This window comes from Cornus florida, unplaced genomic scaffold (assembly GCF_030987335.1).
Source record: "Cornus florida cultivar Cherokee Brave unplaced genomic scaffold, ASM3098733v1 CherokeeBrave_3.0.0_Hap2_Chr05, whole genome shotgun sequence".
Classification (NCBI taxonomy): domain Eukaryota; kingdom Viridiplantae; phylum Streptophyta; class Magnoliopsida; order Cornales; family Cornaceae; genus Cornus; species Cornus florida.
In genome coordinates this window covers 96,708,194-96,727,489 of record NW_026775575.1, presented here as the reverse complement: position 1 = coordinate 96,727,489, position 19,296 = coordinate 96,708,194, and the positions used below count along the sequence as shown (strand labels likewise).

At 36.4% G+C, this 19,296-nt stretch overlaps 2 protein-coding genes across 2 annotated transcripts; both read right to left on the bottom strand.

Moving 5' to 3' along the window:
* Nucleotides 1–1,711: 1,711 nt before the first annotated feature.
* On the bottom strand, nt 1,712–2,878 carry LOC132307801 (stress enhanced protein 2, chloroplastic-like). The gene is made up of 2 exons (XM_059805666.1): nt 2,206–2,878; nt 1,712–2,089 (listed from the first exon to the last, which is right to left on the bottom strand). The coding sequence occupies exons 1-2, from the start codon at nt 2,545–2,547 to the stop codon at nt 2,081–2,083; spliced, it is 351 nt and encodes a 116-aa protein (XP_059661649.1). The 5' UTR covers nt 2,548–2,878; the 3' UTR covers nt 1,712–2,080.
* A 12,714-nt stretch (nt 2,879–15,592) lies between these two features.
* On the bottom strand, nt 15,593–17,090 carry LOC132307800 (ribulose bisphosphate carboxylase small subunit, chloroplastic-like). The gene is made up of 3 exons (XM_059805665.1): nt 16,888–17,090; nt 16,224–16,358; nt 15,593–16,089 (listed from the first exon to the last, which is right to left on the bottom strand). Exons 1-3 carry the CDS (start codon nt 17,062–17,064, stop codon nt 15,859–15,861), a joined length of 543 nt encoding a protein of 180 aa, XP_059661648.1. The 5' UTR covers nt 17,065–17,090; the 3' UTR covers nt 15,593–15,858.
* Between the last annotated feature and the right edge of the window lie 2,206 nt (nt 17,091–19,296).

The window sequence follows — 19,296 nt, the reverse complement described above, 5'->3', positions numbered from 1 at the left end:
TCCAACCGCGACATCAAACAGGGGCTAAGGCCTCATCATCGTTTAAGTGATTGTATATGTTTGTATATATATAGTTTGTTTTCCTCTGTGTGGAAAAAAAGAGGTTTTGATATCACTTTTGCTTTCTGTTTGTTATTCAATGTTGTGGTATACTTATTATATGCATCAATAGTAGCTCCATGTAATAGTCTATTTATTGAATGATTTTTTCGATTTATAAATTTGTTAATTTTTTGGTAAAAAAATTAAATGCAGCAGTTTTTAGATAATTGCTGGTTCAGTTTTTTTTTTTTTTTTTTTTGCCTCGTTGATTAGTTGCTTTGATTGGGCTATTGTTGGCTCTGCTTTTATACATTCTGATTATTATTTTTTTCTTCTTGTTTCTCTATCATGTTCATCATATATGTCAAGTATGGGAAAAACCGAAAAACCAAGGTGCTTAGAATCAACAACTGAGACTTTTATGGATATATGGTTGTGTTTTAGTCTGATCTTAAATGGGAGATGGAGTTAGGGATGATATACTTTGTGATGTTTGTGCCCTCCCAATTGCTGAGACGCGAACAATGTATCTCTGTCGGGCGGATAATAATGCCTTTTTATTTATTTATTTTGAGAAGATATTCAAATAGCCAACAAAAAATTTGTTTTGTAATCTGACTAGCCCCTCTATTGTTGAGGTTGGACAAGACCTAGCTTCATAAGCCCCAGTTTGGTCCGAGAGAAATGAAAGGAAAAGAAAAGAAATGTGATGGAGGAGAATGTTATAGTCTGTTTCAGACAAATTATTAAAAGAAAAAAAAAATGGTTAAGAGGGATACAAACTAGGCATGATAACTGAGTTTTGTTATCATTATAAAAATGGAGGAAAGGAAAGGAAAGGAAAGGACTGTAAAGTTTATTAAAAAATTCTAATACCGATTTTGCCCTTATTATTAGTATTTTTATAAAGGGTTAACTTCAGCTACACCCCTTAAAGTATGTCCAATCTTGAAGGAGACTCTCCCACATTTGAAAAATTTCAATCAGACCTCCTGTCAAATATTATCGGCTGATAAAAACAAATAAATGAATGAAATAACTAAATTACCTTATTGTCGTTTTCCTATATATACTTGACCAAATAGTCAATCTCTTGAACCAAACCAAACATGTTTTATAACTTTCTATTAGCTTTATCTCTTGAACCAAATAGTCAATCTCTCTCATCCCTCGTATCTCAGTGGCAAAGTTGGGGTTACAAAAAACTGGGTTTGCATGGCTCGCCGGAAGCTCGTCGTCGACGAGCACTTCCATCACAACCGTATCCTTACGTCACCGATGCGGTTCATCCCTAATTCTCCACAAAACCCTAAATTTTCAAAAACCCAACCTTAATTTGATTGCTCCGTGATCACTTTGTAGAGAGAGGAGCACAGTTTCAATCAATCGTGTTCTTTGTTTTTGGTCCTAAGCAATAATTACTTTTCATTCTGGTGAGTCTCTCTCTCTAACATCTAAATTTACATATTTCTCTCTCCCACAATCTCTGTTCTCTCTCATCTCACTATTGTCTCACCAAAATCCATCTACTGAATCTTCATTTTCTATTCATCCATTTTCTTTCTCTTGGTCGGTCTGCCATTGATAATCAGACTTAATCGGTTCAATTGGGTTTGGAATATATATATATATATATATATAGCGTTGTCTAGACAAAATGGGCATAAGCCAGAGGTATGTCTTCAAATATCTTCTTTAGTTACCTTAAGAACTGTCTTTTTACTTCTCTGTATTAGCTTCTATTGCTTCTATTTCAATTTTATTGTATTCTGCATTACTTTTCATTCTGGTAAGTCTCTCTCTAACATCTGAATTTGCATATTTCTCTCCCACAATCTCTGTTCTCTCTCCTTTCACTTTTGTCTCACCATAATCCATCTACTGAATCTTCACTTTACCGCCGTCATCTATTGTGCTCGTTGGATAGTAGCCCATCATTTCAGTGACTTGGTCGTCAGCCTCTTTACCGCTGTTCCTCACCGACCTCATCACCGCCGCAATCGCAACATCCTCATAGTTCCTCACCGAGTTATTCAATCTATGTCACCTATTTATTGGATTAGAAAATTTATTAGTTAAAATCCAAATATTGACAGGTCTACAGTATACTCTAATTGAAGCAACTATGAGTCAAAAAAAGCAATTAATGAAGAACATATATACCATGGCAAGACGATCGGAGATGATCTCAAAGTCCTGGCTCTTCTTGGAGCTCTCTATGTACTCCGACAGAGTCGCAAAGAACGGTGACGACGACACCCCATTACCGCCCTTATCATCAACAACATCACCACCGTCCCTCCGCGGCTTCATCATCACCCTGACCTGATCAGAACCGTACAATCTGAGCGTGCATAGACGAGGTTGTAGCACGATTTTCACCTTATCCGTCCCCGTCGATGACGCCGACGACACATCGGAGGTCTTCACCCTCTGAACCAGAACAGGAAACGCTGGTTTTTGAGACGCGAGCTCGCAGAAAACCGATCGAGCCACCTTAGCCATTAGAAAGAATCTTAGACCAAGAAAATGGGTTTGCCGAGAGACAAAGTTTAGAGAGAGAAATGGGTTTGCAGACAGAGAGAGAGAGAGAGAGTGAGTGTTTTGAGGGGAGTGTTTGGTTAGATGGATAGTAAGTAGTCAAACATAACCGTTGAGGGACAATTTGGGTATTAAAATTTATTTTTTTGCTGATGTTGGCAAAAAGTGTCTCTGACCAGTTTTAACCGTTGACTGAGGTGGGAGACTGATGTGTGTCAGAAAAAATAAGAGGTCTGACTGAATTTTTGCAAACGTGGGGGGGCCTCCTTGAAGATTGGACATTCCTCAGGTGGTGTAACTGAAGTTAACCTTTTTATAAAAGACTAAACTTTAAAAAAAAAAAAAAAAAAAAAAATTGGTGCAATAATAAATTCATTAAATATTATCCATTCATTTCATTCACCAAACATGATTACTCTAATTTCTTTTCTTTTTCTTCATTAATCAACTAAGCATAATATATGATTAACATTATCATATTCTTTCCTTTATTTTATTTTCTCCCTTTCACTAATGTTATTGATAGGAAAAAATAAACCTAACCTACCTTAACCAGTCACAAGACCTTTTCGACTTTCGAACGATAATATTTCGTTATCAAAGATATAGATTTCCATCGGATAAGAATGATGACATTTCTTATCTAAAACAATGAAAGACGACGTGGTTCAACAGGGTAAGGATAACCTTGGCACAATTTGAGAAAGCCAAATGAGTAAATCATATCCCCGACAAATCTGGTAACAAACGATCTCATCTGATTTCACACAAACGGATCTCCTCTGATCTCACAAATGAACTAAAGGAAAGCGGCTATAAGAATGAGATTCTACCAGTCAATAAAGGTACGACAAAAAATAATTATTAAATCCCTGCCTTTCTTTTAGACCTCCGGTGACTGACTTAACCGTCGGAGAGCTCTTGGAAAACACCACACCGGTGCCGTCAAGCTTCATTGATCTATTACTCTTTTCTTTGCAGGAAAACGGTGCCATATCGGACCACGTGAATTTCTCCCCAAACAGTTGGCGCCGTCTATGGGAACGACGATTCCATTAAATCAATTACTCGGTTGGGTATATGCACTTATGGTCCGGTATGGTAACTGGACCAGAAACATCGTTGCAGGGATCCAGTCAAAGAAAGGGGTCGGGTGAACACCCAGACATTCCGAATGACCAGAAACGACTTGCAGCGTTAGAACTACAGGTCCAAACTCTGAATCAGGGTATGGACCAGTTGATCCAACAAAATATAGAGATCCTGCAACATCTTATCCCAACGAGGACCACCACCTCAACAAGAATTGTCCGACCCATATCCTCTCAATCTGAATGATGGGTAACAACAAGAGTAAGACCGAGAAAACAATCCTTCTCATAAGTTCGAGGGAGAACAAAGCCAAGTCAGAAACCGACACAGAGAATCTCTTTCCCCGCCTCCGCGGAATCCCTAGTCTCAAACAGGCACAACCTTCTGTGTTAAGGAAAAGACAGAGAAAGTTACCTATTTCGACCTACAGATCGAAGATCTCAAGGCGAAAATGGAAGATATAATGAAGGCTATGAAAGGGAAAGGTCATGCCGCCATAGATGACCTGGTGCAAAGGACCAACTTGCCGTTCAGTCTCGCCGTTATGAAATGCCCCCTGCCTCGCGAGTTCAGGATGCCTTCGTTTGAAAGCTTCGACGGGATCAAAGATCGCTTCGATCACCTGGAGACCTTTCAAGCTCTTATGCATTTACACGCCATGCCAGATGAAATCATGTGCTGAGATTTTCCCACTACACTTAAGGGATCGGCAAGAGTTTGGTTCAACAAGCTGAAGCCAGGAACTATTAACACCTTCGAAGAACTAAGTAAGCAATTTGTGAGCCACTTCATTGCAGGTCAGAGGCATAGGAGGCTGGCCACCTACCTGCTTACCGTGAAGCAACAGAAGGGAGAGTCGGTCCGAGAATACATCACCTGATTCAATAAAGAGATATTGCAGTTGGAAGAGATGGACGATAAGGTTGCTTTGACCGCTTTTATAAGAGGACTCCAAACCTCCAGATTCCTGTTCGCCATCAGTATGGCAGAGTTGTTGATCAGAGCACAGAAACACATGAATGCTGAAGACGCCATGAATGCATAGAAGGGAAAGGAAGGAGAAAACAAGAAAAGGTCAACCCCTCTCACCAGGAATGAAAAGGATACCAGCTATAAAAGATCGTTCTTTAGCCAAAGCGATAGGACATATCGTGAGGAGGACTCAGATAAGTATATCGATTAACAAATGTCTTACAGTAGACTTAGCCTTATCAAGTCATTCAAAATAAAGACTGGGTGCATCTCAGTTCATCATTTTACATAGAGGGTAGCTCCCTCACGTGTTATTTTGTTTTCCAATAAAGTCGCCATCACCAATGAGATGGATGATCCTTAATTTTTATGCAATAAAATATTACGTTTTCAGTTACCTACTTATGTGGTAATATTAACTCATATTAATCTATTTATCTCATTAAAGGGACAAGAAGTCGAATACTCCTTCTACACAGAAGGGTGAGATAATTAAAGCTTCATTCATTTACTAGAGTGACGAGATGACTATCTCTCGTATTAAAGGAGTCACCCTCCTTCAGACTACGTCTATTTCCCCCATAAAGGAATCAAGGGTCAACTTTATCTTCTTCCCTCGGTAAAGAGACGAAGGGTTAACTACTCCCTTATTTAAGGGAGAGCTCACAACGCTCGAGCAAATCAACTTCCCTTCTTAAAAAGGAGCAATGTGATACCCCTCGATTCTAGAGTTACGGGTGATTAAGTCCGAGCACAGATCCGAGGGATACCAAATAATTAATACATAAACGAACACAGATTACAAAATAGATTTACGAAATAAATATTAAAGCTGAAAAGAATACTAAATTTAAAATCCTCCAAATGATAAAGATTAATAAAAATCCAAATCTCCAAAATAGATAAAACTCGGGAATCCATCTAATGGACCCCTAAAATCCAGCTGAAATAATCCGCTGAAGATAAAATCCTAATCTAGAATATAAAATGAAATCCTACATTATCGGAGGAGTGAGTGTCTGTATCTGCTCTGCACGTCCAAGCTCTAGCCCTGGAACTGACAACACCTGAAAAATAAAGGAGTGGGTTAGGCCCACATGCAAGTCCTATTCTACTACGATCCAATCAGAAACCCGATACGCAGATACATCCTAGATAGCTCAACAATATCTAGAGTAGTCTATATATATATAATTACACACTATAGGACGCTCACTAGTCCAAGCAGTACGTCTCAGCCTGAGTAGAGATACCATGCAAATCGCACATACTGTGGTCATGTGTATCTGGACCTACCAGGGAATAGAAACCACTGTCCAATTATCCATCCTAGGCGATATACGCACCCTAACCATAGTCCTGAGACTCAAGCTCATACCATGACACCATAACATAAATATATAAAGTCCGTTCAAGGTGTGTCATTCAAAAGGTTTATTGACCTGACACAAAGTTATAAGTAGGACTTAACATTTTGCAGTTAATCCATCTTATTTCAAAATAGGTAGGAATTAGTGTCTGAACTAATCTATCCCCAATACGTCACCGTCCCATTCCGATGCATATACATATATATAAGTAGGATTTAACTTTTGTAGTTAATCCAACTTATTTCAGAATAGGTAGGACTTAGTGTTTTATACTAATCCGTCCCTAGCATATGTAGGTCTTAGTGTTTTGAATTAAGCCGTCCCTAGTATGCCACCGTCCCATACCGGTGCATACAAACCTCCACATAATATAATTGATTAAACAATATTAAGTAATTCATCAATCATACTCCACACTATGCATCAATATAAATTAATACAAATATATCAGTATTAGGCATTAAATATATGGCCTAAAAATAACATTCCAATAATGTAAACTGCTAAAATAATCTAAGCATTTACATTCTCCAACTTGTCCATAAATTGATGCAGTTAAATAGCAAACATATATCAATTTTTAATCCAAACAAAGCATAGATAATTTCAGGTAAATCACTATACTTATAACTCTATCTAAATATGATTCACAGCTTTAAATCATAAATAAAAACAATCTCCAATTTACAGTAATAAATTTCTTAACCATAACAGTGCACAACCTACAGGTTTTTCCTCAGGTTCACCCTACTCCATTCCTTAATCAAATTATGAATTGATGTTTCCCTATTGTTTTTACAGGTTTACAACATTCATACACATGATTTAAAATATTTTAAACCAAGTAGAAATACCCTGCACCGACCAAACAGACCCTAAAAATACATAACAGTGCGTTTCAGAGGAAGAGAAGGCTCAAAAAAATTTAGAGCCTTCTCCAAAATATGGGAGCCGGCTCCCCACCCTTGGGAGCCGGCTCCCTACATGTGGGAGCCGGCTCTTGCATTGTGGGAGGCGGCTCCTTTTTTTGGGAGCCGTCTCTTTCACCCCTAAGAGCCGTTTCCCCGTCTCTACTTCGTCTTCCTCGACTCCGGCGTGTTCCACGACCTCTGTATTTGTTTTAATACTTGCTCTAAGGTTTAATTAGTGTCCCACAACAGTTATAAAGCATTGACATGCATCAAAGACATCAATTAAACAAAGCTTAAACTTAAACGAAGCATGCATCAATTAACCGAACTGAAAGAACTTGTAATACAGTTTAATTCCAACAAAGCTATTTCAGTTTACCCAGGCCTCTGTAAATCTTTTACTACGTGTTCTATTATTCAATCAATGCCCCAGACTAATTTTTAAGACATCAATATGCATCTAGGTTCTCAATTAAACACAGTTTAAACACAACAACGGTAGGAACCAGTTAATAGAGATTACAGAAATTCGCATATCAATTTAATTCAATGGAACTAAAAATATTTCAAGCATGCAATAAAGACTTGTTTTAGCATCCATTAAAGCCCTGGAGTCTACCTAGGCATGCACAGAACACAAGTTAAAGGGAAAGAGCTAGAACAAGACTTGCCTCCCATTTCAGTTCAGAAACCTTTAAACCTCCGTCTCTAGCAACTCCGGCGACCTTAGTTGTTTTTACTGACCTTTGTTGCTCCTAATTCAATCCATGAGCATGCATCAACACCTCCTCCTTGGTTCAGCCCTTGACTCTAAGCCAACCCTGTAATACCCCTAAAATTAAAAAGGATAAAATTGGGATTTAAATTTTATTCTATGTGCATTTTTGTCTATTGATTTTTGTGATTGTATGTTTATTTGTCAAATTGTTATTTTATTTAATTATTGTATTTAAATAGCTTGTTGTCTTTAATTGTATTTTTGTTTTTCTGTAATTATTAATTATTTTTCTAGCATATCATACCTGTTTTAATAAATTAAGTGTGTGATTATCATCTAGGGTTTTGTTTTAATTCGTTTGAGATTTATGTTGGGCCGACTAAGGTTAATTGGAATTAGGTTTTGAGTAAAGTCTATAAATATTTATCATACGTCCCTAGGGTTTGATAACCCTATTCACGGCACAGTGAAAATACAGAGAGTTTTGAGAGAACTGAGCGAGAGAAAATAGAACAAAACTTAGGAGGAGAATAGAGAGGGCCAAGGGAGAGTTGTGGTGGCTTAAACTAAAACCATAGGAGGCTTGAAGATGGTCAGTGGTTGCCGAAAATTAGGAAGACGACAACACAGTTTTGAGACCAAAGCTACAGGCAAGTTTCTTTCCTTTTTCCTTCTCTTTGGCTTGTGTTCTGTGCACCTAGAGAGTCTCTAGGGTTTAAGTAATTATGAATTAGAATGTACATGCTTAATATAAGTTATATTGATGATCTTTACGTGTTAAAAATCAATTCTGTTTAGTGCTTGCAAGTTTTGTTTCAGTTTTCTGTTTTAAGCATGTTATGTTGTTAGCAATTTTAGTTTCTGTAATTATTTTTAACCTCTGTAAATAATTCATGGGGATGATTATGGGGTGTTATAGGACTCTTAAGATCAGAAACGGAAGAGTAACAGAGGGGTTGGAATAAGACTGTTATTGCAAAATAGTTTCAGTGTTGTTTCTAAAGCATGTCTAGTTCGGTGGCAAATTTGATCTATGTAATTGATTCAAATGGTTGTAATCAAACCTTGGGAATGCTAGTGGATATTAATAAGACCCTTAGGATCAATTTTAGAAACCAACTGAAGGGTAAAAATAAGCCGGAGAAGAAGTAGAAGGACGGAACTGAATCAGAAACGGACCGAAGCTCTCACAGGGGGAGAGAGCCGGCTCCATGGAGGGAGGAGCCGGCTCCCCCATGAGTAGAGCCGGCTCTAGGAGGGTAAAGCAGGCTCTACCTCAGCAAGAGGCGGCTCTAAGTCCCTTTAGAGCCAGCTCTAGGTTATTTTTGGAGCCTGCTCTTCCATTTTAGGAGCAGGCTCTTCCACGGGTGTATTTTCAGAAGTTTTTGGGCGTTGTTTGGATGGTTTTAAGTGTTTCTAAACTATACTGGGAGTATATTGGGGTCTTAACTTAATGATTAAGTGTTAAATAGATCACTTGTGGCATGGTTTATGACTCGGTGCTAAAACAATAAAACAGTTTTCAAGTAAGCAACTTAGCATGCCATTGACGGATAAAAGGAACTGTTTTGCTATGATTAATTTTAAGCAATTTCTTGGACAATATTATGATTGTAAAACTTATTTTAAATGCATGGTGAAGTCAATGATTTATCATAATTGATCTTTACATACATTGGATGTTAGTTGTTGGATTATTAAATCGGTTCCTGCAACTATGTGGTTATAAGCTTGGATTTGAATTGCTGAATGTTAAACACAGTTCTGCAATTAGTTGAATATTGGTTTAGACTGTGAATTGCTAAACTTTAATTTATATGTTGTAATTTACGTAATTTTGGATGTTAATTGTGAAATCGTATATATTATTCTACAATTAACTGGATGATAGTTTTGAAGTAAAATTGCTGAAGTATTATATGAACTATTCTGCAATTACCTGGCTTTTGGTTTTGGATATTATGTTGCTGTACTATTTGTTATAGTCTGTAATTTTTACATGGTTTTGGATTTCAATTGAGGAATTAATATATATTCTGTCAATTACATGGATATGGAGGATTGTATGCACCGGTATGGGACGGTGTCATACTAGGGATGGTTTAGCTCAAAAAGCATAAACCTAACCTATTGGATTAAAGGAAATGATTGTAAAATATTAAATCCTAATTTTGTTTAAGTCAGATCAACTGAGTAAGTTGTGAGACTATCTGGATTAATTGATGTTTGTGGTTGAGGTCAGATTAACTGAGTAGGTTGAGTGACCATTTTGATTTACTGTGGTTGGAGTTAACTCATATCAACTGAATAAGTTGAGTGGTTAACTGATTATACGTTTTATGTCAGATCAACAAAGAATTGAATGACATACTCTGGTTTGGACGGATTTTAAATATATGATTATGGTACCACGAGATGAGCTTGAGTTTCAGACTCGTTGGTTAGGGTGCGTATATGCAGTGGATGCGTAGCTGGATATAGTGGGTTGAGGTGTACCCTGTTAGGTCTAGGTACTCATGCCCACCTTTGGGTGCGTTTTTGCATGTTACCTTCTATTCAGGTTGAGACCCCCTACATAGTCCAGTGAATGTCCCTTAGTATGGGTTTTTTATATATGTATGGACTAGATAGCTATTGCTGAGATATCTAGGGTGTATCTGCGTATCGGGTCACTGTATAGATTGCAGTTAGGATAGAACTTGCATGTGGGCCTGACCCACTCTTATTTTTACAGGTGTTCGTCAGTTCCAGGCTTAGAGATTGATCGTGCTGAGCAGATACAGTTATTCACTCCGCTGACGACGTAGGAGTATTTTTTTTCTTCTCGTTATGAGCATTTATTTTCTTTGCAGTTGTTCATGTTCAGTATTGGAATTTTTAGTAGGGGTCCACGAGATGGATTCCCGACTTGTATTAGATGGACAGGAAAAGTGGGTGTATTCAAACTAGTCTTGTATATAAAGTTTATTCGGAGGTTTTTCTATTAAAGGATTTTCATTTTAGTTCTTTTCAGTAAATTTTTATTCATTCCAGTTTTCTATATTGTATTCTGTGTTCGTTAAATTGCTAATTGATTTGATATCCTCGGGTTATCGAGCGTGGGCCTGGCCAACCCGCATCCGAAAATTCGGGGGTATCACAAACCCTAACCTTTCTCTCTCTGTTCTCACAACTCTCTGTAGGACTCTGTTACGTGAATAGGGTCAACCAAAATCCTTGGCAGACCTATACTTATATACTTATAGGTTTTAATTGAAACCCTAATTTAAATCCTACACTAACCCTAAGTCAGCTACGTTCAAACATAAAACCCTAGAATCCATCCACTACCTAAGTCGGTTAGCGTTTTTAAATTTATACGTGCATGTAAAAGAGAAATACAATTTAACAGTTAATGCAAGAAAATAAATTTAAACAATCAATTAAAAAAACAAATACACAATTAATTGAATGAAAATAAAATAAATCAAATAAGCAAATAAATGAAATTTAAACACCCAACTAACATATTTAAATCAAATAATTTAACAATTAATACAAATACACACATAATCAATTTAAAAATGCAAAATAAACAATTAATGCAAATACACACTTAATCAATTTAAAAATGCAAAATAAACAATAAATTAAATACCAAACCTATCCTTTTGAATTTAGGGGTATGACAGGCAAGAAAGTAATCATCAAGCATGCTTAGCTCAGTAGGACTTGGCATTCCCGACACTTGACAAAAATCTAAATTCCCTTACTAAAGGGATACAAAGGATGATAATGAGTGTCATGTATTAAAAGAACCCGGGCTGAATGAATCTCATAATCAATATCTCCGTACTATAAGGGATAATAAATAAATGTCATGTATTAAAAGGACCCGGGCTGAATGAATCCCGTAATCAATATCCCCGTACTATAAGGGATAGTAAATAAATGTCCTATACTAAAAGGACTCGAGTTAAATGAATCCCGTAATCAATATTCCCGTACTATAAGGGATAGTAAATAAATGTCCTATGCTAAAAGGACACGGGTTAAAATAATCCCATAATCAATATCCTCATACTATAAAGGATAGTATATAAATATCCTGTACTAAAGGGACGAGCTGAGTGAAGCTCGTAAAAATTAATTTTCTTATTAAAGGGACGACGAGTTGAGTGAAACTCGTAAAATTTATTCCCTTGCCAAATGGATGGGCTGACTGAAACCCATGAAGTTTACAACTTATATATTGGATTTTCAAAAGAAAAATTCAGTTTTACGTCACTGACCATGGGTTTAAATCCATGCCCTTCCAAAACAGAACCTTAATTTGGTATCTGTATTAATTCCGCTATTGGGAAGAGTACCAAAGGGAAGGGTACCCACAGGAACATTACCCAAGGGAATAGTACCCAAGGGAAGAGTTCCCAAGGGTACCAAAAAAAAAAAAAACTTACTGTTCATGTGAACAGTACCTGCGGGAACTGTTCCTGAGGCAAAAAAAAATAAAAATAAAAATAAAATAAAATATTACTGTTCATGTGAATAGTACCGCGGGAACTATTCCCAGGGTAAAAAAAAAAAAAAAAACTGTTCATATGAATAGTACCCGCGGGAACTGTTCCCAGGGCAAGAAAAAAATTAAAAAAATTACATTCCCAAAGCTAGACGAGCAAGCTTGGGAATGGGGGGGCAACTGATAGGGAAAAATAAACCTAACCTACTTTGACCAGTCGCCAGACCTTTTCAACTTTCGAACGATAATATTTCGTTATTAAAAATAAAGTTTCCTATCGGATAAGAATGATGACATTTCTTATCCAGGATAATGAAAGACAACGTGGTTCAACAGGGTAAGGATAACCTTGGCACAATTTGAGAAAGCTAAAGGAATAAATCATATCCCCGACAAATCTGGCAACAAACGATCTCCTCTGATCTCGCACAAACGGATTTCTTCTGATCTTGTAAATGAACTAAGGGAAAACGACTATAAAAATGAGATCCTACCAGTCAATAAAGGTACGACAAAAAATGATTATTAAATCCATGCCTTTCTTTTAGACCTCCGGTGACTAATTTGATCGTCGGAGAGCTCTTGGCAGGCACCACACCGGTGCCGTCAAGTTTCATCGATCTTATACTCTTTTCTTTGCAGAAAAACGGTGCCGTATTGGACCATGTGAATTTCTCCCCCAACAGTTATCATTTTTTATCTTTTCTATTGTACCAAAAACTCAACCATAAGCAACAATACTCACTGCCATAATTAAGTTAAGGTTAGCTCTTAATCACATCCAATCTATTCGAGTTGCAACCATGGTTCGCAGTTGCGGTCACAATATAACGGACTCGGGCAATATCAACTGGCTGAACCGAACGACTCATAAAGGTGTTGTTACGAACCGGCCAATTAATCACGTATCAGCCGATACGCGAACCATGGTTATAACTCCAACAATATATATGTTAACTTTATAATGTGAAAATATAAGATGCAAAATAGGAAGATGAACACAGTATATACATGGTTCGACACTAAGACCTACATCCAGGATCAAGAGCCACTGATGCTACATTTCTCTTATCGCTTGTGGTTCTTGATATGTTTACATCGTATTGATACACAATATACAGGAAATAAAGTTATTAAAAGGAATAAATCAAGAAGGAAAGAAGGGAAACAAAATGAATAAATCAAGAAGTAAATCAAGGAAGAAATAAAGGAAACCGAATATAATATATATGTATAATATATAATATATTATACATATATATATAAGGAAAAAAGGAAAACAAAAGGAATAAATCAAGAAGTAAATCAAGGAGGAAAAAAAGGAAACCGAATATAATATATATGTATAATATACTTATATAGAATATATATTTTAATATTCTCCCGCAAACCCAAGATGGGTTTCTCTAAGCCAACTTGAGTTTGGAGATGAAATATTGAAAACGGTGGTGGAGCAAAAAGCATCTGAAAGGTCGGAACAACTTTGGGGAATAGTCAGAACAAAGTCGGGGAATAATCGAAACAAAGCTGAAAAATGCCGAAACAACGCCAGGGAAATGGCCGGAACAACGCCGGGAAAATAATCGAAAACGATGGTAGAGCGAAAAGCATCCGAAAGGCCAGAACAACGCCGGGTAATGTGTCGGAACAAAGCCGAGAAATAGGCCGAAGCAACACTAGGAGACATCCAAGTAATCCATCCAAGAAATGAAAAAGATCCATAACAAAGCCGGTAAAAGGCCGGAACTAAGCCGGTAAACTGTCGAAACTAAGCTGGTAATCAACAACAGGGCTTGAAAACTCCGGTGGAACGAGAGCTGGGAAATAGTTGAAAACGATGGTGGAGGGAAAAACATTCGAAAGGCCAGAACAACGCCTGGTAATGGGTCGGAACAAAGCCGAGAAATAGGCCAGAGCAACACTAGGAGACATCTGAGTAATCTATCCAAGAAATGAAAAAGATCCGGAACAAAGCCGATAAAAGGCCGGAACTAAGCCGGTAATCAAAAACAGGGCCTAAAAACTCCGGTGGAACGAGAGTCGGCAACGCTGGTGAAGAAATTGTGCCTTTAATGCCGAATGGGCCAAAGTTGAATCGGGCCAAGGCGTCTGAAGCCAAATATCTGAAGAAATTGTGTTTGGGACAGTCCAAACAAGGAAAACATTTTTTTTTTTTGAAACTGTCTAAGCGTGATATAATAGGTCCCACATCCCCTTATTAGTGCATGCCCAAAGCTCTTAAAGGAACAATTTTCTAAAAGAGACGACACAAAAAAATTTACAGACCCACCAAACAGAAAGCAAAAGGAATGTGTAGGGGGCAGGGAAGAGAAAGCCCTTGCAAAGTAGAACAAAGACCAAGATGATATTGCCGACCAAGGGAACAGAACAGAGAGCAGGAGGAAGGTGCAGAGAGCGGGGAAGAGAAAGCCCTTGCAAAGCATAACAGAGACCAAGATGGTATTGCCAGCCAAGGGGAACTGAACAGAGAGCAAGAGGAAGGTGCAGAGGGCGGGGAAGAAAAAGCCCTTGCAAAGCAGAACAGCGGCCAAAATGATATTGCCGACCAAGGGGAACAAAACTCCGGCGAGGGTAGAGCAAAAAGAAGGTGCAGACGATCTAGAGTGAAAATATAAGATATAAAATAGAAAGATGAATACAGTATATACATGGTTCGGTACTAAGGCCTACATTCATGGATCAAGAGCCATTGATGTTACATTTTTCTTATTGCTTGTATTTCTTTGTATGTTTACATTGTATTGATACACAATATATAGGAAATAAAGTTGATAAAAGGAATAATAAGAATAAATTAAGGAAATAAAGGAAATCGAATATAATATATATATATATATATATATATATATATATATATATATATAAGGATAGAAGGGAAATAAAAAGAATAAATCAATAAGTAAATCAAGAAAAAAAAGAAAGGAAGAAAACCAAATATATTATATATGTATAATACATATATATATATATATATATATATATATATATATATATATATAAGGATAGAAGGGAAATAAAAAGAATAAATCAATAAGTAAATCAAGAAAAAAAAGAAAGGAAGAAAACCGTATAATACATTATATATATTATACACATATATATAATATATATTTCAATAATATATACTTATATATATATGCATACATCAAATTATTTTCCGAGAGTTGTAAATATACTCCAAATAAAATTTGAAAATCTGTGGATGTGTTTGGATAAGGTGTTTGTGGAAGAAATCTAGCTAACTCAGATACACACCACACAATTATACGTGGCTTGGACTTCTTATCCTGTGGTAGAACTCAACATCCAATTAAATTGTTCCTCTATCTTAAGAAATATCCATATCCATACAAGTGATGGCTACACTGCCATTGGGGAATACCTTCCTCACCTATCATGGCTTAATTTAAGCCATACAACAGTAAAATCCATTCAATGGGAATCAAATTAATCACGAAATGGGAATTACATTACTAACTTTGAAATCCATTATTTTTTACCAACAAAATAGCCGACAAACTTTAGAATAAGGTTCATCATCCTCGTACAATATTCCTTTCCATAACTTCGATCTAAGAAGATCAAACAAATTAAGACAAAGGAATTACATCTTCAAATGAAAAGGGAAAAACACTAAAACAACAGAGTGAGATTGCGAGAGAGAGAAATAGAAATGATCAGAAACTGGAGGCTTCAAGGAGGTGTTGGCTTGTAGGCAATAAAGCTAATACACTGCACCTGTCGAACGTTGTCGAAGCCAATGATCCTAACGAAGGCACTAGGGTATTCCTTAACGCACTCGTCAAGCTCCTTCAATACCTGCACTGGATCCGTGCACCCGAACATGGGTAGCTTCCACATCACCCAGTAACGCCCATCATAGTACCCCGGTGATGCGTGGTTCTTTCGGTACACGAATGGATGCTACAAATACATAATACAACAAACATACCATCCATCACATTGAGCTCAAATTTCATCCAAATTTATCACAATCATAATTTATATACTATAATACTATATATTTGCTAAAATATATAAATAAATAAATAAATAACCTCCAACTCGAATTCCAAGCAAGGAACCCATTTCGAGCGAATAAGGTACTCTATTTCCTTGGCCAATTCCTCTCTGCTAAGTGGTTGAAGGTATGAGAGAGTCTCAAACTTCTGCAATCCAAGCGGTGGCCACACCTGAAACATATCCCAAAACCTACAACTTTAGCAATTCCTTTAATTCTCATATATATATATATATATATATATATATATATATACACACCAAAATTTAATTTCTATGTTCTTCATTTCTTTTAGTGTGATTTTGTGTGTGTGTTATGAGTTCGTTAGGTCCATATAATTAGCAAGTACAAATAAGGGTGTGTTATGTGAATCATGTGTTGGGAGCTACGGTAGGCTCCATACAAAAACCTATCTCACATTATTTGCACAAAATGACTTTTCGGAAATTCCAACTCAAATAAAATTAACACTTCAGGATAAAAAATTAAAATGTCACCTTTGAGAGCGTTGGAATATTTGAAAATAAGATTTAGTCTTTTTTACATGTAATATATGAAAAATTAAGTAATTAGCATTAACCGAGACCATACTGAATAACGAAATAATGTTAATTTATGTAACTAGCTTATATAAAATTGAGAATTATATGTGCTTGATAGTGTTTGTTGTAAAATTGGAGCTAGTAGGAGAGGTGTGCTACCTTCATGCATTGAACTCTGCCACCATTGCTGGGAAGTGAGGTGATGTCGTTGGTCTTACGGGTAACCGGGAAAGCAACGGCGGACTTAAGGCCGGTGAACGGCGCCACCATGCTAGCTTGAGCGGGGGTGGCACGGTTGATGGTAGCAACAGCGGCGGTAGCTGAAATGGAAGCCATTGTCTTTGTGAAGAGAGACTGCCTTGCTACCTCGCCCTATAAATAAACTTCAAAAAAACCACCCTTCACCTACTGGTTTCTACCAGATATCCATCGTGAGGTTCAGATTCAATCTGAGTAGGTTTGTGTGGGGGTTTTAGCCGTTGGATCTAATTTGGAATGGCGTAGCAACATGGTGACCACATTATGGAGGGTGGAGATTGGATAGGTGCCTTATCGTTTGGCACCCTTCTCGGTGCGCCACGTGGCAGAGCCAACAAAATCTTATCTATAGTAAGAGAAGGAATGAGATGACGGTGTAAGTGACTTTCAGCCCTTCATTTGGGAGGTCATAACCACTCCTCCCTTATAGATATTTATTTGCATTTCAAATTTTCAATCAAATTAATTACAGAAATACCCATATGATATATGGTGAAAATTTCACAATTTTTTAATCAAGATTTTTTTCTTTGATAGAAGATGAGAGGATGTGGAATATGTGTCACGAAACCTTCGGGCGTCTATCAGACTCCTGCCACATGTAAACCATCTGAGCAAAAGAGGTGTTAAACCTATAAGTCAAAGTAGGATAAATGGACAACAGCAAAAAATAAATTAATTAATTAATCTTTGTGACCTTTGTTAATGAATTTACTAATGTCAGCAAAATTTATTCATTAAAACATCAATTTTACCCTTTGTTTTTGCACTTTAACTCTAATATTAAATTAAAAACTAATAATCATTAAGGATAAAAAGATAAAATCACACTCGCTTCTAATGTCATCAAATGGAAGTTTACAAAGGTGATGGTGCAAAAATAATAATTTTGAGTCAAAGGTATAACTACACTAGTTTGCTTAATCAACTTATAAGAGATAATTTACATGGGCGGCCCAATAAATAAGAGAATTCTTAAGGCAAGTCATAAATTCGAACGCCTTAGACTCGATTTTCACAACTTGGTACCTGAGTTTTTCCCTATTCCTAAAAGGGAGATGGGATGAAACTATCATTGACTAACAAGGGTGGATGTGCAACACTACCTATTACAAATAGTATTGGAGTTGGTCCAGTTCTTAATCCTAGTGTCACGCCAAATGCTCACTCGGGTGGAGTGTGGGTCCACCACCAGCGCCCCTACTTTATAGAGTTTAATTTTTGGATAAAATACAATGACAACCTCTAAGGTTTGCTATATGGACACTCATATACAAGTTGACTATTTTTTGAACAATGACGACATCCCATGTCAAAATTGTCATCCAAACAAAACCTTAAATGGTTCAAAAAGACGAAATTGCCCCTTAGTATTAAATTCATTTTATTGTAAAATATCAAACATGTTAAAATATCAAAATTACCCTTGAGTATAAACTACAAAATGGCGCCAATTTATTGTGCTGAAATTCATTAATTTCTCCAAGGTGTTGTAATATTTCGATTACTATTAAATTTTTACCAAAGATCTTGCTACATGTCTAGTTACTCTCTGACAAATTTCGTAATTTTTTGCTAAACAAATATTTTTATAAAAATTCGACAACAGCTGCTGTTTGGAATTTTTCACTTTTTGAAATCAAGTTCTTAATTTATTTATTTGACAACCTTCTGGACATCTGATCATCACAAAAATTTATAGTTTTATACTTCCATGAGTATACTTTCCAAAAAAATTTTGTTTGCTCCGTTTTGATTTCAAACAAATTTTCTATGAATTTGTTATTTACTGCTATGCAAATTTTTCATCAAACTCAACACTTCAACTTTTTTGCATCAAATGTTAATGAGGGGTAGATGTAGATTGGTCCAATTCATCAAGTTGTAAAGTTAAAAAGTCCACTAAACGGTCAAAGGACAAATTGGTCAATTCCCCATGCCATATATGTGGCAGGTGTCTACAGAGGTATCTTTGTCAACTTTTTCAAACTTTAGGAGTGTTATTGTCCAAAAAATAGTCAATTTATATTTAATGTCAATATGGCAAACCCTAGGATTTATCATTGTACTTTACCCTTAAATTTTTTTCCTTTTTTATTAATTTTTTTATATTACTTTTCTTACTATGATAAACTATAATTCATTTAAGAGATCCCCACAAAATAAGTGTCTAACAAGTTTACAAATTTGAGAAGTTGTCGGGTTGTACTTTAAGAAAATGGTTTTATATTCTTTTAATAAAATAAAAAATAGAAAACAAACCAGCTTAAAATTTTATTTTATATTTTCTTTTTCTTTTTTTCTTTTTTT

Excerpts from the sequence above, each read along its gene's own strand:
- LOC132307801 (XM_059805666.1), bottom strand. The coding sequence starts at position 2,547 with ATGGCTAAGGTGGCTCGATCGGTTTTCTGCGAGCTCGCGTCTCAAAAA.
- LOC132307800 (XM_059805665.1), bottom strand. The coding sequence starts at position 17,064 with ATGGCTTCCATTTCAGCTACCGCCGCTGTTGCTACCATCAACCGTGCC. Across the intron at positions 16,359-16,887 it reads GCAGAGTTCAATGCATGAAG|GTGTGGCCACCGCTTGGATT; the intron begins GTAGCACACCTC and ends GATATGTTTCAG. Across the intron at positions 16,090-16,223 it reads GCTTGGAATTCGAGTTGGAG|CATCCATTCGTGTACCGAAA; the intron begins GTTATTTATTTA and ends ATGTATTTGTAG.